General features: G+C 50.2%; 2 protein-coding genes across 9 annotated transcripts; both read left to right on the forward strand.

Moving 5' to 3' along the window:
- Nucleotides 1-452: 452 nt before the first annotated feature.
- On the forward strand, nt 453-13562 carry SMARCD1 (SWI/SNF related, matrix associated, actin dependent regulator of chromatin, subfamily d, member 1). 8 transcript variants are annotated; one of them, XR_006709453.1, is made up of 15 exons: nt 542-822; nt 1508-1695; nt 1986-2028; nt 2123-2245; nt 2713-2835; nt 3891-4007; nt 5283-5384; nt 5679-5840; nt 6163-6260; nt 8224-8359; nt 9911-10033; nt 11616-11717; nt 11840-12470; nt 12720-12816; nt 12969-13562. XR_006709453.1 is itself a non-coding variant. In XM_045466239.1 (13 exons), the coding sequence occupies exons 1-13, from the start codon at nt 646-648 to the stop codon at nt 11891-11893; spliced, it is 1548 nt and encodes a 515-aa protein (XP_045322195.1). In that variant the 5' UTR covers nt 453-645; the 3' UTR covers nt 11894-13562. The 8 variants fall into 8 exon arrangements, 1 of the variants encoding a protein (XP_045322195.1); XR_006709452.1 differs by having other exon boundaries at nt 11840-12033; nt 12392-12470; nt 12720-13562; XR_006709448.1 differs by lacking the exon at nt 12720-12816 and having other exon boundaries at nt 11840-12033; nt 12392-12470.
- Nucleotides 13563-16575: 3013 nt separating this feature from the next.
- GPD1 (glycerol-3-phosphate dehydrogenase 1) lies at nt 16576-22243 on the forward strand. Its single transcript, XM_045464216.1, has 8 exons — nt 16576-16749; nt 17256-17433; nt 18243-18383; nt 18961-19099; nt 19341-19453; nt 20112-20345; nt 20490-20596; nt 21584-22243. Exons 1-8 carry the CDS (start codon nt 16709-16711, stop codon nt 21678-21680), a joined length of 1050 nt encoding a protein of 349 aa, XP_045320172.1. The 5' UTR covers nt 16576-16708; the 3' UTR covers nt 21681-22243.
- The last annotated feature ends 110 nt before the right edge of the window (nt 22244-22353 follow it).

Here is a 22353-nt window from a genome sequence, read left to right on the forward strand (position 1 = left end):
CAGCTTAGGTTTTAAAGGTCAGGGACAAAGTTGGGTCCAAGTTCTGGCGTGAGGTAGTTATTGCACTGAATCTGTGGAATGACCTCTGGGCTATTAGCCAGAAGATCTGGATTCTGGGCTTTGGCTTTATTGCTAACTTGGTTGATCTTTGCCCAGTCATTCACTAAGATCAGCTCTCCAGTTTGTAAAATGGAATAAACGGTGCATTCGCTTCTTCAGTGCCCCCAGGCTTGAAGCAATAAGAGAAGGAGACAAAAAAAGCGCTTTGGAAAGTTAAATCTACTGCAAGTTAAATCTACTGAAGCAGTTTCTCCATCACCCCCGTCATCAGAGCGTTGAGGTTGAGGTGTGGTCCCTCTTTCTAGGGCCTCGTCTTCCTCCCGTCAGCCTGGGGGCGCCCGCTCACAGGGCCTCTCTATCCCAGAGTTCTCTATGGTTTTCCCTCCCGGACCGTGTAGACGGGAGGGAGTGGTCAGTAGGCCTTTTCCGCTTGTCGCCCCCCTCTAGCCCACAGTCTCGCTGCCCTGAGCCTCCCGTGCCGGCCGGCCGGCAGGGTGGACAGGCGGGCGCGCGGGGGGCGCGCGGGGGGCGGGGGGAGTTCCGGTTCCGGTTCTTTGTGCAGCTGCAGCAGCGGCTCCGGGGAAGATGGCGGCCCGGGCGGGTTTTCAGTCTGTGGCTCCGAGCGGCGGCGCTGGAGCCTCAGGGGGGGCGGGCGCGGCGGCTGCCCTGGGCCCGGGCGGGACTCCGGGGCCTCCCGTGCGAATGGGCCCGGCGCCGGGTCAAGGGCTGTACCGCTCCCCGATGCCCGGAGCGGCCTATCCGGTGAGTGGGGCAGGAGGAGGGGCGCGCGGGCTGGGGGCGGGGCCGAGCGGGGGCCTGGGAGTGACAGGGGTGGGGGAGAAGTAGGAGGGACTCTCCTGGGAGGGATTTGGGCCCTGAGCGGGGGTGAGGGGAGGCAAGTGCGGAGGAAGGGAAGGGAGGCGGTTAGCATCCCCACCTTCTCCTGGGAGCATTGTTTCCGTTGGGGAGTCAGGGTACGGAAACAGCGTGGATGAAGTGGGGCCAAAGGTGGGCATGTGGGAACTGGAGTGCAAAAGGATCAGCGCAGCTCCAGTGCCCAGAGGAACGCAGAAGGTGTAGCTAGCCAATCGAGGTCAGCTTCTAAGGAGACGATAGTTCCCAGTACCATTTGAGTAAACGTGGAACTTATGTGGGACTTAGAGAAGATGCCCAGTATGTCAGATATGAAATAGACTGGAGAGAATTTGAGTATAATCTAGCTACGTTTTAGGTTTGGGGCTGTATTCCTATGGAACTGCAACTGGAGTACAGGAACCTCTAGTTATTTGGATTTCAGAAACAGAGGGCTCTTCCCGTTGTATTCCATCACCCCCCCCCCCCCCGCCAACCTTGTTTCATTTAAAGAACTCAGGCGTCTTTCACTTTCTCTTACTTGGTGGGGCTAGTAGGGAAGTCATGACATCTCTGGGTCCTTTCCTCTCTATAGAGACCAGGTATGCTGCCAGGCAGCCGAATGACACCTCAGGGACCTTCCATGGGACCCCCTGGCTATGGGGGGAATCCTTCAGTCCGACCTGGCCTGGCCCAGTCAGGGATGGACCAGTCCCGCAAGAGACCTGCGCCTCAGCAGATACAGCAGGTCCAGCAGCAGGCGGTCCAAAATCGAAACCACAAGTAAGATGACCCTGGGGTAGGGGAGGGAGGGAGGGAGGGAAAGAGGGAGGGAGCCCGTGAGGACACAGGTAGTGGGAGAACCTGAATCCAGAAGTGGTGGTGCTGTGTCAGATGGGTGCTCATTCTTCAGAATGCCTCACATGGGTGGGGGTTGGGGTAGGCGGAGTGTCTTTGATTTGAGAGACGCTTTGCAGTTCCTTCATTTTCCTATAAATGGAGGTGCTGACCAGTCTGTCTTCATGTTCTGGCTAGTTCCATCCCAACCTGATCACAGTATTTATTCCAAACAGTGCAAAGAAAAAGAAGATGGCTGACAAAATTCTACCTCAAAGGGTGAGTCCAGGACGTAGATCTTCTTGAGGATGTGCTGAGTTTGAAAATAGAGACGGTCAGCTCTAGATCTCAATGATGCCTTTTTGTTCCTAAGATTCGTGAACTGGTACCAGAATCCCAGGCCTATATGGATCTCTTGGCTTTTGAAAGGAAGCTGGACCAGACTATCATGAGGAAACGGCTAGATATCCAGGAGGCCTTGAAACGTCCCATCAAGGTAATGCAGGAGAGTGCTAGGCAGAGCGCCAAAGGAGAGGACTCGGGAACCTTCCATAAGCTTAGGATGAGAAATCAAAGGCGCAGCACGGCTCTCCTTGGCATTTAAATTATATCTCTCCCATCCGCCTACGAACTGAGAATTACATTAGAACTGAACAGCAAAGGGGGAGGGGCTTTTGATATCTCCTGCACCAGAAATATACCCTGTCCCTGTTTTTGCTGTAACTCCTCTGCCACCTTGGGAACCTGGCACCTTGCATGACTTTGTCTATTTGCAATCCTAGCTTGTGCAGTTGCACTCAGGCCAGTGGACTATATTCTTCTAGATGGAATCTCAATCTACCCAGTCCAGGGACTGGGTAGATAGTAAGCCAGTCTGTTAGGAGTAATTTGGGGGGTTGGGGAGATTCTTTAAATATCAAACCACTGAAGCCCCACCATCAATCCTGTTTCTGCTTTCTTCAGCAAAAACGGAAGCTGCGAATTTTCATTTCTAACACTTTCAATCCGGCTAAGTCAGATGCCGAGGATGGGGAAGGGACTGTGGCTTCCTGGGAGCTTCGGGTAGAAGGACGGCTCCTGGAGGATGTGAGTTCAAAGTCCGCTGTGGTTGACATCTAGGGTGGAAGCTTCTGGGAGCAAGCAGTGTTGTCTGGTTGGCAAGAATCCTGACTGGTGCTCACAGCTCCTATTGCGAACAGCAGGGAGAGAGTCACTGTGTTCCCTGCACTAAAAGACAATGGTGCTTTGTGTCTGGCTCCCACAGCTTGGCCCTTGCTGTGGTATCATATCGAGAACCTTATTGTTCTGGGATTTGATTTGTTGTTTACCTTCCTCCTAATGGTGCTGGCCGTTGGACTTAGCCTTTGCAGATTATTCAGTTTGTGTTTTTTGTTTCTCTAAAGTCAAGTGACTTTGCACTTAGCATTTGAAGACATGTTTTCCTCTCTGTCCATGAGGTCCTTGATTCCCACTGTGGTATCTCCACCTTCCCAATTTTCATTCTCCAGCCTTTCGTAGTTTAAGTGAGATATTTTTCTTTGCATCATGGGGAATATCAGCTGACGGGTGTTAGCCCTCTACTTCCCATCCCAGAAGCTCCTTGGGGAAGCTCACCTTTTATTCCCTTACACTCTCTGATGGTCTGTTTTTAGCTATTCATAAGCAAGCTAATTAGAATGCATTTTTGAAGGAGAACCGGGGCTCTGTGTCAGAGCTTCCTCCTCTATATAGGTCCAGTCCATCTGCTGGTGGTATCATTCCATCCAAATAAAGCTGTTTTTGTTCTGGCTGATTATTGCCTGTGATTCATTTCCCCTCTAGAGTCAGACTTTTCTCTGTTCAGACTCGCTTTGTTATGGGCAACAGTTTGGCTTAACTTGCCTCATTTCCTTTAGGGAAATGAGGTGGGTAAGTCAGTGACCCTGTACATGTTATAGGCTGCTTCTTCAGGGTTCTGTGGCTACCCTGACCGGCTTAATACCTACAGACACCTGCTTTGTCATCTCCTGAGGGAGATTCAGAAGACATTTTTGAGTCCCCCCCCCCCCCCAACTGTTGTGTGGGTTCCTTTTTTTATGGGACTTTGTCTTGAGAAATTTCTCTGGTCTTTTCTAACATGACCTCTTCTCTCTCTCCTCTAGTCAGCCTTGTCCAAATATGATGCCACCAAACAAAAGAGGAAATTCTCTTCTTTTTTTAAGTCCTTGGTGATCGAACTGGACAAAGACCTGTATGGGCCAGACAACCATCTGGTAGAAGTGAGTAGTTCTGTCCTGTAGACTTTGACTCCATAACTGGAAGATGATGAACGTGGGAGCCAAACTTTAATGTTTAGGGTGAGGGGGAGGTTTAAAGAAAGGGTAACCCCTAGCACGCAGTACTACCGTTGCAGTGTGTACACTGACCTCCAGGTGGCACTAGCTGTTTAGTTCTGGTACTGTTTGGACCCAAGAGCTCTTACAGGCTGCCTTGTCCCACGTTTTTAATGTTATCCTGGTTGCTGCCTCAAGGGAAATTCTAATGGAGGCCTCTTACACATCCCAGGCCATCTGTGCATCTTGCTTATTAATAATGGTGAGATGTAGTTATCCACACCCTACTCATACTTTTTCCTGATAGCAGGTACTGTCATTAAGGGGGTTAAGTAATAGAGTTCGAGTCCCTGCAGGGTTACCTCCATCGATAGATCTGGGACTTTCTTTTGGTCCCTGTTTAGATTCACTTTCCACATCAGCAAAAACCCTTTGTTGTAATGCCTGGTTATACAATGTTCTGAAGACCGTGTTAACGACAGTATTCTTTGGGGTACAGTCAAAACAGAATGAGACAGTCCAGCTCTCTAAATGAACTTAACCTGCTCCTTTCTTTGCCAGTGTAGCTGCAGCCCCTTAACCTCAACCACTAAGAGACATGGGAAGGTCTTTACCATCTAATAAGGGAAGTAAGTCATAGAACCAATAGAAATTTGTAAATATATTTAACTGGACTTTATAGCAGTAGAGTATAGTGGTTAAGAACGTGGGCTTTAGAATCAGACATGCCAGAGCTCAAATCACAGGGCCACCACTTAGTGGTTGTTTGATCTTGGGCAAGTTAACTTCACTCTTCTAAGCATTAGTTTGCTCACCTGTAAAATAGGTTTAGTTGTGCCTATCTTATGTGGATGTTGTGGGAATTAAATGAGATGATCCCAGGGAAGTGTCTTAGAAGACTCTTGTCCATAGTAAATATTCAAGAAATGATAGCTATGTTATTTTACCATGTACATGTGTATTAACCATTTTGTGGATAAAATTACCACTGAAAATTTCGGCTAATTTAAATGTGACCCTGTACAGAATCAAAAGGTTAATCTGCTTATATACAGACAGTAATCCCAGAGCTTTATGCAGTATTTAAAAATGTCTTATGCTATTGCTCTTTTCCAATAGCCTCAGTAATCAAAGTTGAATATTCAGTCATTACAGAAGCTCTTCCCTCCCACCCCAGCTCTTCCTGTGGGAGAGCTCCCCCTGACATCTTCCTCTCTGTAGTGGCACAGGACCGCCACTACCCAGGAGACGGATGGCTTCCAGGTGAAGCGGCCAGGAGATGTGAATGTACGGTGTACTGTCCTACTGATGCTGGACTACCAGGTATTCTGTGGTGAAGTCAGGGGATCCAGCTTTCACAGCCACATCCCATTGGCGGCCCGATATTTAAAGGTTTAAATCTAGTTGTGGGTACTTTGTCACCAGACTCTAAGCTCCTGAGATATAGGGATAGGGTCTTGGTTGTCTCTGAGCTCCTCCTAGTGTTTTTTGGTCCCAGAGAAAACAGTACATTAGTGCTTGTCAAATGGCTTGAATGTATGGCCCGGCTAAAGCACCCCAAAATGCATGTGGACCCAGCTCACTAGATTCATCCCTGTACTCTTTGGTTCTCTGCAGCCTCCCCAGTTTAAATTAGACCCTCGCCTGGCTCGGCTCCTGGGCATCCACACCCAGACCCGTCCAGTGATCATCCAAGCACTGTGGCAATATATTAAGACACACAAGCTCCAGGACCCTCATGAGCGGGAGTTTGTCATCTGTGACAAGTACCTCCAGCAGGTAAGAAAAGGATCCATTCTTTGCCAAAGACCAGTAGAGTATTAGTTTTGTGCTCAAAATGCCAACTTCCTGGGGCGCCTGGGTGGCTCAGTCGGTTGAGCGGCTGACTTCGGCTCAGGTCATGATCTCGCAGTCTGTGAGTTCGAGCCCTGCGTCGGGCTCTGTGCTGACAGCTCAGAGCCTGGAGCCTGTTTCAGATTCTGTGTCTCCCTCTCTCTGACCCTCCCCGGTTCATGCTCTGTCTCTCTCTGTCTCAAAAATCAATAAATGTTTAAAAAAAAAAAAATGCCAACTTCTTAGCTGCTTTTCCTCTTTCACATAGATCTTTGAGTCTCAACGTATGAAGTTCTCAGAGATCCCTCAACGGCTCCATGCCTTGCTTATGCCACCAGAGCCCATCATCATTAATCATGTCATCAGGTAAGCAGGTGTATGTGTGAGAGGCAGCACTGTGCTGGGGTGGGCTGGTACCAACTTGCGTAAGGCAGTTGTTAAATTTTCAGGAAGCAGGTGGTCCAATAGCAGTTACTTAAGTTACATATAAACTTACAACTTACTACATTAGAGTGGGGCGCCTGGGTGGCTTAGTTAAGTGTCCGACTCTTGATTTGGCTCAGGTCATGATCTCACGGTCCTGGGATTGGTCCTGGGATTGGTCCTGGGATCAAGCCCTGCATTGGGCTCCACACTGAGTGTGGATTCTGCTTGGGATTCTCTCTCTCCCTCTCTGTGCCTTCCCCACTTGTATGCGTGTGCTCTCTCTCAAAATACATAAACGTTAAAAAATATGTTACAGGAGAAACGAGGGTAACACATACTCAAAAACTCATCATTTCTCACCTTATTACATCTTATTAGTTGCATATGTATAGCGGAAGTACTAGGCAGTTTCCTCTACTATCCCAAAGTATGAGCATTCCTATGAAAACTTTCATAAGCCGAAACGGCACAAAGCAAAAAAGTGATTTCTGTTAATTTTTATGGAAAAAATTTTGAGCATCCCAGACCCCCCAAATAACCTCTTTTGCATAAAATATGATGAAATAAAGCACACATGCTCACGGATACAACTCAAAGCTGTAGCGGCTTGATGCTGAGATGCCAAGGGTATTTCCCGGAGGAGGAGATTGGTGGTGTCGTTTGCTCCTCAGGGTGTGTGCTGCCTCTATAATGCTGCTGCAAAATAAATGCTGAACGCTGTTTTTGCTTTTTGCCTGTTTTCGTAAATGTGAAAATTTTCTTCAGAAAGACTAGGCCTTTCAGAAAAGCATAGTGGCGTAACGTGAATCCGAAACCAGGGGATACCTGTGTCATGATGTCTTAACTGCACATCTCTTCCCAACTCCTTGATCAGTGACCTAACGTTGACAGCTTGAAGTCAGCCACGTTGGGAATATTTAAACCACAGAAATCAGCAGATGCTACAAATTAGCTTTTTTTTTTCCTCCTCTTTTGGAGAATCATTTATTAGACATGTACCGGCTCATCGCTGATGGGCTGCCGTCTCTTCTGTGGATGGTAAAACATTCTAATCTGAGACTCCCAATTCCGTTATCTCCTTCCACTTTTTTGTTCACAAGATGGATGGGCAAAAGTGTCTCCGCATACAAGGAGTGAAGGAATGCCCTTCCTCCTCCTCACGGCAGCAGGTGGCTGGCTGTAGACTCTCTGCTTTCTTTCCCTTACTCCATATTAATTCCAATAAAGGTCTTCTGTCTTTATATGAACCATCACTCAGCCAATGGTAACTCCTCCAACTTATGTGTTGGATCATTAGAAACTGATCTGTCCTGGGTTCCTGTGTGTAAGGTTAAACCACTTTTGTACAGTGTGTGTACGTGTGTGTGTTTTAAGTAGGCTCCATGCCCACCAACACAGGGAGCCCAACACGGGGCTTGCACTCATGACCCTGAGATCAAGACCTGAGCTGAGATCAAGAGTCAGACTCTTAACCACCTGAGCCATCCAGGCGCCCTGGCATGTGTTTTATTAGAATTTATTTTCAGGTCAATTTTGGTTTAACAGGGAGAAAGACATATAAGATACTACAGTATTGGTTTCCTTTGGGGAGGGAGAAACTTAATTTTCCCTGGATATTTTTTGTACCGTTTGAATTTTTACCATTGATTAAAAAACAGTACAGCTTTATTGAGGTTTATATACAGTAGGTCACACACACTTGGAATACAGTTTGAGACTTTGTCAAATGTAACACATGTAGCAGCTGCCACCACAAAGAAGGTACAGGAAATTTCTGTCACACAAAAGTTCTCTTGTGCCTTTTTGCAGTCAAACCCTTCATTCTTGGGCCTTCTTCTTGACCCTGTGTAAATAGGTCTTAGGGGACAAGCCCTTTACCAGGCTCCTTTGGTTTCCTCCCCAGTGTTGACCCGAATGATCAGAAAAAGACCGCCTGTTACGACATTGATGTGGAAGTGGATGATACTCTGAAGACCCAGATGAATTCTTTTCTGCTGTCTACTGCCAGCCAGCAGGAGATTGCTACTCTAGACAACAAGGTAGGGGCCCCTGCCCAGGGTGGCTTGGGTGTCACCAGCCTCCTGTCGTAGCTTCTAGGCTGTCTTTTGACTCTTGGTGTTCATTTAAAATATATTAACACCTAATATATTCCAGGTACTGTGCTTGGTGCCGGTTGCAGCCAGACACTGATTCTGGCTATAACTTTTAATAGCTTTGAGCCTCAGGTTCTGAACTGCGAAATAGAGATTATAAGAACTTTTCTGTAAGGGTTGTTATGAGGATTAAATGAGACCACGTAGATAAGGATGACTCTGCATCTGGCACGTAAGAACAAATGGTAACTGCTGCTCTTCCTATTACTATCCTTATTAGACATAGTCCATGCGGGTAAAGCCAGAAATGCTCTGAGGAACGCAAAGGAGAACAGGGTGGCTTTCCTGGAAGAGTTGATGCCCCAACTAAATCTTGAAGGACAAGAGTTAAGGAAAGGGGAGAAGGGACAGTGGTGCTTAGGGGCGTGGGAGGCAGAAGACATTCCAGAAAGAGGGAACAGCGTATGTAAAGGTCGAAAGATGAGAGAGTGAGCCTGGCGTTTAAGAAGTACAAGCCGTTCCGTGTGCTAGCTGTATCTCAGGGTGCTAGCTACGGATAGGAAGTTTGGAGAAAGGAAACCTGGTAGGGAAGCAGGATCTTAGTCGTGAAGAAGCTTTGATATAGGGAGAGCTGGTTTGTATTTTGTCCTGAAGACAGGAGGAAGTCCTGCTCTTTGCATTTAGAATGATCACCTGCAGGAAGGTGGAGAGTGAGTTCTAATCTGGAGGCAGGAAGCCCAGTTAGGAGGCCAGTGCAGTAACGCATGTGAGGTGTGTTGAGGGCCTAAATTTGTGGTACTGACAGTGAGGATGAAAATAAGTAGACCTGAGAGGTGTCTAAGTGGAACTGAAGAGATTTGGATACTATTTTGATGGGGATGGTGGGGTGAGGCTTGAGGGAGAAGGAGGCATGACTCCCAGGTTTTTAGCTTGGGTGGATAGTAGTATTTATTCAGATTGGCAACTGGAGAACAGGAGGAGAAGTGAGTGTTGGGGAAAAGGTAGTGAATTATGTTTTGGAGAGTTTCAGGAGCCTTGAGAAGTCAAGCAGTTGGATTGGTTGAAGTTTAGAAAATGGACTCTGGTCTGCCTACTGAGGACTCCCTAACCTGTCATTGGTAATGGAAGATATGCAAGTGAATGAGGTTGCCAGGAAGAGTACAGAGAATGAGAAAAGGGCAGGAAGAAACCCCTAGACCATAGCTTTTGAGACAGCTGTGTGTACCACTGCTTTTCTACCTGAGAGTGTTTTTGGACCCATTTGTGCTGTGGATTAAGTATTCACCATGTAGTTTCACCCATAGCGGACCCTGTGGAGACCAGAAGGAAAACTATATACCTGCTGAAAGAATGTCGAGTGCTGGAGCAGTTAGGGCTCTGGGTGGCACTCCGGACCTGGGCTGGGAGTGGCAGGCACATGGAGATGTCAGACAGTGTCTGCCATTTAACTTTGCATTTCCTAGTTTGAAAATGTTATGAGCTTCCTTCTCCTTTCAGATCCATGAGACAATAGAAACTATCAATCAGCTGAAGACCCAGCGGGAGTTCATGCTGAGCTTTGCCAGAGACCCTCAGGGTTTCATCAATGATTGGCTTCAGTCCCAATGCCGGGACCTCAAGGTAAAGAACCTAGGAAAGGTGCAAAGAAACTTAGGTCAGTGGGGCACACATTTGCTTTATTTCTGTAGCATCTGGTAGAAGAGCCAGAGAGGGGAGTGAAGGACCAGATTTTCTTTAGCATGTTCTAGGGTCCACTTTACAATCAAGTAGGGAATCGGAGGTGGAACCATCAAGTGTTTATCTACTATTTACTATGAGGTGTCACTGTGTACCATATAGTAGGAGATGCAGAGCAGAAAATTGGATCTCTCCTGTCCAAGCAGCCTGCATTCTGTTTGGAGAAAGTAGGCTAATAGGATTGATTGGTTGATTTAAAATTTGAGGGTCTAATTGGTTTTATTCAATGACTTATGAATCAGGCAGCATCCCTTCCAGTAAATAGGCATTCTGAGGATTGTACAAAATGGAAGGTTTTTGTTTTGTTTTTAGTTTTTTTTAACGTTTGTTTATTTTTGAGAGAGAGTGCGAGCGAGAGCAGGGGAGGGGCAGAGAGAGAGAGGAAGACACAGAAATTGAAACAGGCTCCGGCTGTCAGCACACAGTCCCATGCGGGGCTTGAACTCACAAACCGCAAGATCATGACCTGAGCTGAAATCGGATGTTTAACCAACTGAGACACCCAGGTGCCCTTGAGAATGGAAGGTTTTGATAAGGAGGAGGAGGGTGGGGCAAGGAAGTCTTAGCAAAAGTAAAGAAAGGATTATTTCAGGCCAGGTTATTTTCTTTTGTAGGGAAAGGAACAGACTAGTATTACTTACAAAGTTGTAAACCATGTAAGACGTTATCAGAACTCACCACTACCGATGAGGTGATTCAAAGGAGAACGGAGATGGATGAGGCTAGGATAGCTGGGGAGTTCTCTGTGGCGAAGTTGGGATTTGAGGTCGTTCTCAGAGAGGGGAGCACTATGAGCTCAGGCAAGAAGGTGGAAATGAGCTGAATGAGTGGAAATGTCTTCTCAGTTTTCTCCTATCCTGTGGTGACTGTGACTAGAATTATAGAGGCTGCGCAGAGGAACAAGGGAAGAGGGGAGCCAGAAAGGGTCCCTGGACAAAGCAATGACTTGTTGATGGCAGGAGGTGACTTTGGTTGTGGTGGCAGTAATTTGCTAGGGCTGCCATAGTAAAGTACTGCCAGCCGGGTGGCTCTGACAACAGGTATTTACTGTTTATCCAGAGGCTAGAAGTCTGAAGTCAGGGGCCAGCAGGGCTGGTTCCTTCCGAGGGCTGTGAGGTAGAACCTGTTCCGAGGCACTCTCCTAGCTTGTGATGGCCCTTAGGCATTCCTTGGTCTGCAGATGGTGTTCTCCCTGTGTCTTCACGTCATCTTCCCTTTGTGCATGTCTGTCTCTGTCCAAGTTCCCCCTTTTTATAAGGATACCAGTCTTGTTGGATTAGGCCCACTCTAATGACCTCATCTTAACTTGATCATCTCCAGAGACCCTATTTCCAAATAAGGTCACATTCACAGGCACTAGGGGGTTAGGATTTTGACATCTTTTGGGGGGCTACAATTCAGTCCATGACAGGTGCGAAGGAGGGACACAAGCGTGTTCTCTCTTTTCCCCTCCCGTATCCTCCAGACCATGACTGATGTGGTGGGGAACCCAGAGGAAGAGCGCCGAGCTGAGTTTTACTTCCAGCCTTGGGCCCAGGAGGCTGTGTGCCGATACTTCTACTCCAAGGTAGGCGCCTGGGCACGGGAAACTGACAAAAAGCAAGGGGTCTGAACCCCTGGTGGGGGTCAGGATATTAGGTACCAGCTTCTGGTTTGTGTCATCTATTCTCTTCACTGCTTTCTCCCTAGGTGCAGCAGAGACGACAAGAATTAGAGCAAGCCCTGGGAATTCGAAATACATAGGGCCTCCCTCACAGCCCTGATTCGGCTGCACCGATTCTTATTTGGGCCCTGTGCTGCCTGCCTCATAGCACCTGCCTTGGTCTTGCTTGGGGCCTTCCAGGGGATGCTGTTGGTTCAAGGACAACACCAGAATGAAGAGGGTCTCACATTTCTGTCTCATAAGACACCTGTTACCCTCTTCTCCCACCCCATCCCTTCCTGTCCCCCAGCTTCCCTTTGCCCCACAAAGTTCCCATGTGCCTCTACCCTCCCCTGGTCTACATAGGACCTCTAGATAGTGTTAGAGAGAACCTGTAGTGGTAATCAGTGCATTGAATGGATTGGGCCTAAGGCCAGGTGGTCTTCAAGGGGACCGGCTACACTGACCCTGCCCTTCAGAGACCCAGGAGTTGGGAGCTTTAGCCCCTTCTCTGAGACTCAGGCCTGGGGGCACTCTATAAGCTAGTTGATCTTGGCTCTCCTGATAACAGAATCCAATTTCCTTCCTTCCCTCCACAGGTTTGGAGCACACCCCTCCTTCACTTGTTGCCCTCTAGCACTAAAGGAACCCTGGTTCTTGGGCTCCACTGAGCCCCAGGTCAGTCCACAGCCCTCTGGATTGGCCTGCTGCCTCAGTGCTTCTCTTACTCCCTCGTAGGGGGTCCACATCAGTATTGGAGTTTGTTTTTTAACTGTTGCTCCCTCCCAGCACACTCCCTATAGCTGCTCTTTGTAGGATTCCTCTGCTATCCATCTGTCCTAATTCAGGGCATTTGGGTGGGGGGATCTTGCCTTTCCCTGTCAGAGCCCCAGGGATCTAACCTGGGGGTACTATCATTGCCAGCAGAGGCTGTTCCTGCTGTTGCTTGGAGGTGTGACTCATTTGTTCACTCCACCCTGCCTCCCTCATCCTTTCATGGAGAAACAGGCCTGAAATCAAACGGGTAAAAGCCCTGGGCCATCCCTGTCTTCCTGTCCCTTGTTTGCCCAGTTGACACCCACTGGTGACTTCTAGGGCACTGAGGAGTGAAAGCGCCTAGGGCTAGCGAATAGCTCTGAGTTGGGTTTGTGACTCTTCCCTCTCCCTGCCTCACAGGATTGTGACTCTCCAGCCCCTGCCCTCAAAGCTTCAGACCCCTCAGGTAGCAGCAGGACCTTGTGATCTTGGCCCCTTGGAACTGAGATGGTTTTGCATCTTTCCAGGAGAGCCTCAGATTCTTCTTCCAGGTTGTATCACCCCGAGTTAGCATATCCCAGGCTCGCAGACTCAACATAGCAGGGTGGGAGACAGCTGGGCACAGAGGGGGAATTCCGTTCAGCCTGGGCTCTAACCCCACAGAACTGACAAAGCCCCTGCTTCCCCACCCCCTCCTCAGGCTCCTGCGAGCACATCTTCCAGCCCCATATCCCTGCGTGTTCCCCACTGAGGACAGCAGAATTTTCTCCCCATCTTCCCCTTCCTGCCATTATCCCACCCCTCCCTTAAAAGGTTCTCCCCACAGAGACACTGGACAACCTCTGTCCTTGGGGCTGGAACCATGAGAAGGAAGCTCAGCACTCCTACATAGTGTCCCTGTTGAAGATAACTGTTTTTATTAACTGAATTATTATGTTTTTTTCATGGACCAAAATTTTTTTTGTACTGTCCCCTTATCGATGTCACCCAGTTTTAATAAAAGAATCTTCTGAAGGATGGGTCCCCCTACCTGCTGAGGGAGAGCGATTCCCTGAGCTCTTTCTCTGAATCCCATTAGCCATGCTCATGGTGTTTATTCGTTTTATTTGACAATTATGTATTGAGCACCTGCTGTGTGCCAGCTGTGGTGCTAGGCACTAGGAATATGGTGGAAAACAAGGTTTCTACCCTGCGGACATCAGGTTCTCACCTTAGAGCTTGCTCTGTCAGCCCAGTGGTCCAAGCAGGCCAGGTGCTGGTTGGGATTATTGGCCTTCCTCACTGGATCTAAGAGTCCCGCCCCCGGCTCTTGTTCGGGAGGTATTAACAAGACCACGACACTGCCATCCCCCCTAACCTTCTGAGCTCCCCACAGCACCTGTTGGCTCAAGAGCACTGCCCTTGAGTGCCTGTGATTCCTTAGGCTTGACGATCCTGAGCCACCTGTAGAGGAGTTCCTCTTCTCAGGGCTCCTATCTAGGTAGGGCCTGCACAACTGAAGACTGTGTTCCTCTGCCTGCTGTCCCTCTAAGGATCCACTTCATGGTCCTGAGTGAGATTTCAGTTCTTCAGGCCAGCAGAGAAGTGTTGTGTTGTCCTCTCCATACTACAAATAATCAGCCCCTCTGCAGAGTTGAGGAGACTGCTCAGGATTGATCTGTCCGCAGAAGCATGAAATTCTGCAGTTCGCATCATAATGTGCCAGCTTCCCACCTGGTGGTGGTGTCTAGCTTGGTTCTACCCATGATGGGGTTTAGAATGTAGGATGAGCGCAATGCAGTCCAAAGTTGTAAAAAAATTCTCCTTCGCCTCCACGGATGGGAACACCCAAGTATTGCCTGCATGCAGTCAAACCCACCAAGGATGCAGCCTGTTCCCAATTTGGAACTTGGGGGTTTACCAGACTTGAGTAGGAAAAACAGAAGAACGTGTGGGGTGAGAACTTGGGAGTGGAAAAAATTGATGTCAAGGACATTGACATGGCATCTGTTTTTACCCAGGCTAATTACATGTGTAATGAATGGCTGATGAACCATTATTAATTTCAAGCAAATAATCTACAGTTTGCTCTTGGGAAAAGAGCTCTAGTATAGATAACTTCCTGTGATGAGCCAATTCTGAATCTGCACACTCTTTATTCGTATATAAATGCACAATTTCTTTGTCTCCATACTTAGTAAGATGATTTTAAGGGCAAAATGAGAGAAGGAAGCATTTAGGCAAAAACAAGGGGGTTGTTTTATGCATAAGCGTCCATTCTCTGGGATTCCCATCATATGCACCAGGGACAGAAGCATTCTTTCTCTTCCATCACCCATAATCAGTGTTCCCAGCTGGCACTTGGCACTGGTGCCTTTGTCTCTGTGCCAGTGCAATAATGGAGCGATCTGTGGGAGGCTGGCTTTGTAGCAGGTGCAACTTTACTCCTAAGGGAAACCAACTACCAACTTCGTGTATGTTTCCCTATGGGAACTCCCTGGCCATGGGAGGGGAATATGGTGGGCTCTTCTCAGGCAGTCCCTAGAACTTAGAAAAACCTTTTCTCCACAGACTTGCCCTTGAGCCCATTTACTCTTACACAGTGGTTGCACACAGACTCCCCTCTAGCCTAGTGCTCATTGCTGTTGGCGGCCAGCAGTGGCCCAGAGGGATGAAAACACCCACTCAGCAATCTGCCAAGCCAGGAGGTCAGCACATGAGCAGACAGTGGCGTCTGCCCTCTAGGCCAAGGTGCAGGGACAGCTGGAGTGTTAGAGCCATTTGTCCCATTCCAGTTCGGCCTAGAAACCGGAGCTGCTTCTCTTCTCAAATGGCTGTGGGTGATGTAGGGCCCTGGACTGTTCAATGTGTTCTTTCTTTTTTTTAATGTTTATTTTTGAGAGAGAGACAGTGTGAGCGGGGGAGTGGTGGCGGGGGTGGGGGGCGGCAGATGATCTGAAGCGGGCTCTGTGCTGACAGCAGAGAGCCCAAAGCAGGGCTCAAACTAACAAACTGTGAAATCATGACCTGAGCCGAAGTCAGATGCTTAACCGACTGAGCCATCCAGGTGCCCCTCAATGTATTCTTTCCGGTCTCTTCCTGTGCCCCAAATCACACACACCACTTCTCCATTACAAGATCTGAGACCACAAAGCTCCACAGAAGTTATAGCTGCCCCAGGTCTTGCCTCCCCCTTTCTGGCTTCTTGCAAACTAGCCAGTAACCTGAGGGAGCCCATGTGGTAGCTTGGAAACCCAAGACAGACTTGAAGGAAGCTCAAAACCTCTCAAGGACAGTGAATGCTTTAGCTGCCTTCTTTTCTGTCCTGTCCTCTTCTTCCTTAAACCCAGAGTCTGCAAGAGAATTGTAAGCCACTTGGCATCAGAGCTTTTAACTTTGGCTTTTCCCTCCTTCTTTTCCTGGAAGACATTCAGGTGAGGATCCTTTGGGGTGAGGAGAGAGGCCCAAGGGTGAGTCCCTGAGATGAACACTGGGTAACCGAGATGACCTTGTCTCTTGGGGCTCTTGAGGTCTCTGCTAATCCTTGGGCTGGGATGCCCCCAAAGCAGGCCCTTACCTCTTACGTAGTCTTATCCTCAAAAGTGAGTCTACACCCATGCACCTCACTCATGCAGCCCTGCAGCAGAGCTAGTTTGGGGCCAGTGACATGTAGTCTTTTGTCACTGCTAGAGGATAAACCTCTAGAGCAGACTTTGGGGTCCTAGGAGGATATGTGGCATGATTCCTACCTTGGAAAAGAAAGCATTCCTGTATTTGCTACTAGGACTGAATACAACTTAGGCCAGTGCTGGGGGACAGAAGGGATTGGGGGGGACCAGTCACTTGCTCCTCATCTGGGCTATTTCTTGGCAGATTTCAAAATGAGACCATTACAGGGAGGGAGGGCTGGGGCCAAGGGAAGAAGCTCACTAGCACCATCAGCTGGCAAACCTAAAAAGAAAAGCGGGGCCTGGACTCTGCCTCATTCCTGTTCTCCACCTGTCTCTTTTCTCCCCTTTCCCTGGCTTTGCCAGATTCCGTCTCCCTGGGCTCCCGCCTCCCCACCCGCCCCTGGAGGGCGGGACTTGGCTGTACCCACGTGTGGTGGAGTTATATGCTCCGAGCCCCGCAGAGAAGCTGGGAGTGCAGCACTGAGCCAGATCGGTTAGAGCAGCGGCACGATGGCTGGCAAGAAAGTCTGCATTGTAGGCTCCGGCAACTGGTAAGTGACTCTGTCAAGTATTGGGAGGGAAAGGGAGGTTCCCCCCAAGCACACAGGGGGTTAGGGAGAGAGGCTTGGTGGGCAGGAGGCAGACACTGGGAAGGAAATGCCCTCCAATTTCTGTACCACCCCTGGTATCTTTTGTGCCTACCCCCACAGGACAGATGGTGCCCAAACCTTTTCCTGGCCCTTGCTTGCCCGGGCAGCTGCACCTGTTCACCACAGGAAGGGAGCTTCCAGAGTCCTCTCTGCCTGAATAGCTGCTTAGGGCTGGGGGGTTGAAGGTTGTTCCCCTTTTCCAGCTGCAAAGTATAAGATAGACTGAGTCTCCTTTCTACTGCCAAAGACGCACTTTCATGGTGGTGGTCCAGGTCATAAGGAAGGTGGCAAGCAAATAATCTGGTGGGCTGTGGTGCCATCCTGAGGTGGAGCGTTGCCCCCTCCCCTGCCACTGTTCCTCCCTCTTGCCCTGACTCCTCCACTTTCTGTGCTCTCCCTCCCACCAGGGGCTCTGCTATCGCCAAGATTGTGGGTGGCAATGCGGCCCAGCTGTCACACTTTGACCCACGGGTGACCATGTGGGTGTTCGAGGAAGAAGTCGGGGGAAAAAAGCTGACAGAGATCATCAACACACAGCATGAGAATGTCAAATACCTGCCAGGGCACAAGTTGCCCCCCAACGTGGTAAGCCCCAACACCCTGGGAGAGGGAAGCAGAGGGGTGCCTCCTGCTGAGAGGGGGGTCATTTCAGCTGCTACTTGGACTTGGAAAGCATCTTGGGAGGGCTGCTCTAGGCACAGGGCACCCCTATATAAAATCCCCAACCTGCTCTCCTGGGACTTCCTGGGACTGAAAAGAACTTGAACCCTCTCCACCTCCACCTCCACCCCCCCTCCCCAACACCCATACACTTATGGGCTCCCAAGCAGGAAAGGGAGGACGAGGAAGTTGGTTTCCATGACAACTAAAGACTTGGGGTCTGGGTAGCGCCTGCCTCAGGCTCTAATCCTGTTACTTATTCACTGGGTTATTAGCAGACGTGGAGGGTGCTCCTTGGACTTAAGGTCTCTAGTCAAATCCACGTGGCTTGTTCCCAACCTGGAAAGGGGGAGCAGGGAAGACAGCAGGAAGGGCTCTCCCTTCCCAGTTGGGAGCCTTAAGAATCAGGGTGATGAAACCCTACTTGGCCTCTCCCTCCTGCCAAGCCCAGGCCTTCTGTGGCCTCCCTCACTGTCCCACAGCCAAGGGCTACAGAAGCACTGAGAGGAGGCTCCCAGGAGTCCTCAAGAGCCCCGGGCAGCTGGAGCCGGAGAGGGAATGACAGCGAGGGGGAGGGAATGCAGTGTTCCATTTCCTCCAAGTTCAGGCCTTCCAGATTAGATCCCCTGACTGCCCTTCCTTCTCCCCCACCAGCCTCACATCTTGGCCCCTAGATCTCCAGAATGGGCTAGCAGAAGTCCGTGAGGTCCATGAGCACTGGTCGCCCCCCACAGGTGGCTGTCCCAGATGTGGTCCAGGCTGCAGCCGGTGCTGACATCCTGATCTTTGTGGTGCCCCATCAGTTCATCGGCAAGATTTGTGATCAACTCAAGGGCCACCTGAAGGCAAACGCCATTGGTGTATCTCTTATTAAGGTGCCAGGAACACTTTCGTGTGGATGGGGTGCAGCTAACTGCTGTGGGGTGAGGGTAGGGGAAGTGAGAACAGAAAATGGCAGAAGTAGGCCAAGAGTTTTTTGGAGAGAAGAGAGGAGTTGCTTGGAGGAGGCTGAGAAATAGGTGCTGGGGGCCGCTGGGGTGGGGAGGGTGGTTGGGGGGAAGTTAGAAGTAGCTTTGGAGGCAGGTGTCTGCAGTTTGGGAGGCATACAAGAGATGCCTGGGGGTATGAGGAGCTGTTGGGTTTGAGGAATGTGAAAGGGAAGGTGGTTTGGAGCAGTGACTGGGACGGAAGTTAGTTTGAGGTCCTTGGGGGTGGGTTGTTGAGGGATGTCAAGAAGTAGGTTGGTTGAGGGTATATGGAAGAATTTTCAAATGGATTCATTTTCACGTGCCATCTACCCTCCTCACGGCAAGCTTTGGCTGAGTTCGAATGGGACAGGGCCTTTGGGGAGGGACACTGATGAACAGTGATTTGGAAGGGGCAGGACTTCTGGGTGGGAAGCCCTCAGTTGGGCATAAAGGGCACCTGGCCTGAGCTCCATCCTGTGCCCAGGGGGTAGACGAGGGCCCTAAAGGGCTGAAGCTCATCTCTGAAGTGATTGGGGAGCACCTTGGCATCCCCATGAGTGTGCTGATGGGGGCCAACATTGCCAGCGAGGTGGCTGATGAGAAGTTCTGTGAGACAACCATTGGTGAGAGCCCTAACCATCACTGACAAGTGCAGCTTGTCACATCCCCTCTCCGTATTCCCCCCTCCCCCACGTAGCCATCTTTTCCCCCATAAGGCAGGCAAAGGAAAGAAGACCCAAGCATCAGAGGTGAGGGAGGACCGGGACCCCCCCCCCCCCCCCAGGGAAAGGGTGGCAGGTCCTGCTTAGGGCTGGTATGGAAAGAGAATCCCCTTTCAAAGCTTCACCTCCCTTCCCACTTTAGGCTGCAAGGACAAGGCCCAAGGAGAGCTTCTGAAAAAGTTGATGCAGACACCCAATTTCCGCATCACAGTGGTGCCAGAGGTGGATACAGTAGAGATTTGTGGGGCCTTAAAGGTGAGAGGGGTGCAGAGGCATCTATGAGGTGGGGAGAAGATCCTGATGGAGGGCCTGGCTTAGCTACATGAGGTGGCTGGTACTCCTCACTCTTGGGCAATTGCTTGCCTTCCCCACCAAGTCCCACACACGCAGGAAGAATTGCAACAGCAAGGTCAGGGTCATTCAGGCCTGACAATTACTCACTATCAAACATTGGACCTCCCTCCTCCTCCCTTTCTCCCTATAGCCCCTTGTAGGACATTCCTGTCCCTGCCTCCAGTGGGTGGTCCAGGGGGAAGAGGAGATGTCCTGGGAAAGCACCCAAGCTAATGGGAGATAAGATATCTAGGGCACCCAGGCAGGTTGATGGCCAGAACTCTGGATCTTGGACAAGCTGAGGACATCAGGGATGTGGAGCAGAATAGTCAAGGATGGGAGGGCTAGCTGAACAGAAGATTGGTTTTCAGGAAATGTTCTCAAGGATGGAGTAGGGGGCAGGGTTGCAGAGCCAGGAAGCACAAGCCCAGGGGTACAGCGAGGGGGAAAATCAAGAGGAGGAGCTAGTTGAGGAGCCCACCCACTATATTTCACATGGCTGATGGAAGGAGCATGAGGATGGTGCCCGAGGGCCTGCAGGAAGGGATCCTTTCTCACCTGTGACCTCCACTCCCCAAAGAATATAGTGGCCGTGGGAGCTGGCTTCTGTGACGGGCTGGGCTTTGGTGACAACACCAAGGCAGCGGTGATCCGACTGGGGCTCATGGAGATGATAGCCTTTGCCAAGCTCTTCTGCAGTGGCCCTGTGTCCTCTGCCACCTTCTTGGAGAGCTGTGGTATCGGTGACCTCATCACCACCTGCTACGGAGGGAGGAACCGAAAGGTGGCCGAGGCCTTCGTCCGCACAGGAAAGGTGGGAACCCTGGGAGAATGGAGAATGGAGGGTGGGCCCTTTAGGTGCCTAAGATCCCACCTCCCATCTGAGCCCCAGACTCTCCACCTCCCCCTGACAACCCTTCTCTGCCATTTCCATCCACCCGTCTCGTTTTCTTCACAGCCCATTGAGCAGCTGGAGAAAGAGATGCTGAATGGGCAGAAGCTGCAGGGGCCCCCGACAGCCCGGGAGCTACACAGCATCCTCCAACACAAGGGCATGGTGGACAAGTAGGTGTCTGCCCCAGCCCCAGTGGAGGAGGGAACCACAGCCACAAGTGCTTTCCACACTCATCTTCCTGATCCCTCCTCAATCGGTGAAGTGGGTGGAGAGGGAACCTTGTATTTACAGACAAGGAGACTACAGCTTGGAGAGAGTCTGGTCTGCCCGCTGTCCCTCTGCTACTTCATAGTCTTTGAACTCCCTCCAGTCTACTGCTCTTTGCACCACATTGCTTGGACCCCTTTGCATAGCCTCACTTCCGATCCTGTCCTCCTGTCCTTTGCTATGGGGGCTGGAGCTCTGGGGCAGCAGGAATAAACTCAACTGACTGTCCCATCATCCCATCTAAGCTGCTCCCTGGAGGCCAACCTTTCTGTCCCCTGAATCTTGTCCTGGGTGCCGAGGGGTGAGGAAGACAGCCGCTGTGTCAAAGTGCTCCTTTTCAGGGAGCACAAAGACAGTGGGAGTGACGGGCTGATCAGAGCAGAGCTCTACTGATCTGAGAAAGAATCCTAGAATAAGAGAGTATGAAACAGGTTCAGAAGATCAGCTTATGGCTGGTCGGCAGAAAGCCTCAAGGTAAAGGAAGCAGCCTGTGTAAGAGGATGGGAAGAAGGAAATGCATTTATTGAGCACCTACACATTAATACATAATGGCTTCTTCATTACTTTGTTATATTGGTCCTATTTTATAGTTGATGATTCTGATGCTTAGAGACGTTAAGTGGCTTACCCAACTAGAACAAAAAATTCATGCCAGGGAATCATACAGGCAAGTTCAATACAATAGGGAGCAGGGCAATTAACAACCTGCCCTAAACCCAGGACTAGGAGTTCAACTTCTCAGCAACTGGAAATTGAGAACCAGAGTCGGCCTGAGCTCAAAGGTGGGAAAGTAGGAGAGTGGAGGGTTAGGAGGTGGACAGGGAGTGGGCGGGGGCAGGTAGTAGAGGTATACCGGAAGGCTAATCTGGGTTTCTCCTTCCCCATTCTAGGTTCCCTCTATTCATGGCTGTGTACAAGATATGCTATGAGAACCATCCAGTGGGTGAATTCATCTGTTGCCTGCAGAATCATCCAGAACATTTGTGAGCGGAGCTGGGGCCAGGCCAGGCAGCTTCTTTACCCCAGTGGAGATAGTCAGAAGCTTGGGGTACCTGGCCACCAGGATCTCTGGGACTCTCCATGGAGCAGCCTCTTCTGGGGGACAGGAGGCTGTGGGGCCCAACTACCTGCCTGGAGATCCTGAACCATCAAGCAGCCCATAGCCTCTTGCCACCACATCTCGCCAGAAATGGAGTTGCCTTGTCCCTCTCCAGATGCGGGGTTTTCTCCTTGTCCTCTGAAAGGGGTAGAATCACACCCCAGTCCTGTCTGCTTTGGGTGTGTGTGTTGAGGGGAGGGTGAAGGGAGAGGGAGGCAAGGGCTGCCCACTGCTGCCTCTCACACACCAGAAGTCCTGTCCCCAAGCCCAGTTAAATGGCTAAAGAAGTACCTCAGCCACAAGAGGAATGAGGTAAGGGCTGCCAAGGAGGGGTCTGGGCTTTTGAGCCGACAGAGGCCCCAGGGACCCCTTTGCTCTGACCTCTGCCAAGCCCCACACAGCATCAATGGATCTCAGTGTTTGTTAACAAAATACAAAGCTCTCAACCCCCTCCTAGCTTCTCCTAGCAACATCTGCGTCCTCAGAAACCTCTGGTCATTCCTATTCCCCCCCCCCCCACCCCCAGGCTGCCCTGGCACCAGTCTTGCTGCCATGCTGGCA

Source organism: Leopardus geoffroyi, chromosome B4 (assembly GCF_018350155.1).
Source record: "Leopardus geoffroyi isolate Oge1 chromosome B4, O.geoffroyi_Oge1_pat1.0, whole genome shotgun sequence".
In the NCBI taxonomy this organism is placed as follows: Eukaryota; Metazoa; Chordata; class Mammalia; order Carnivora; family Felidae; genus Leopardus; species Leopardus geoffroyi.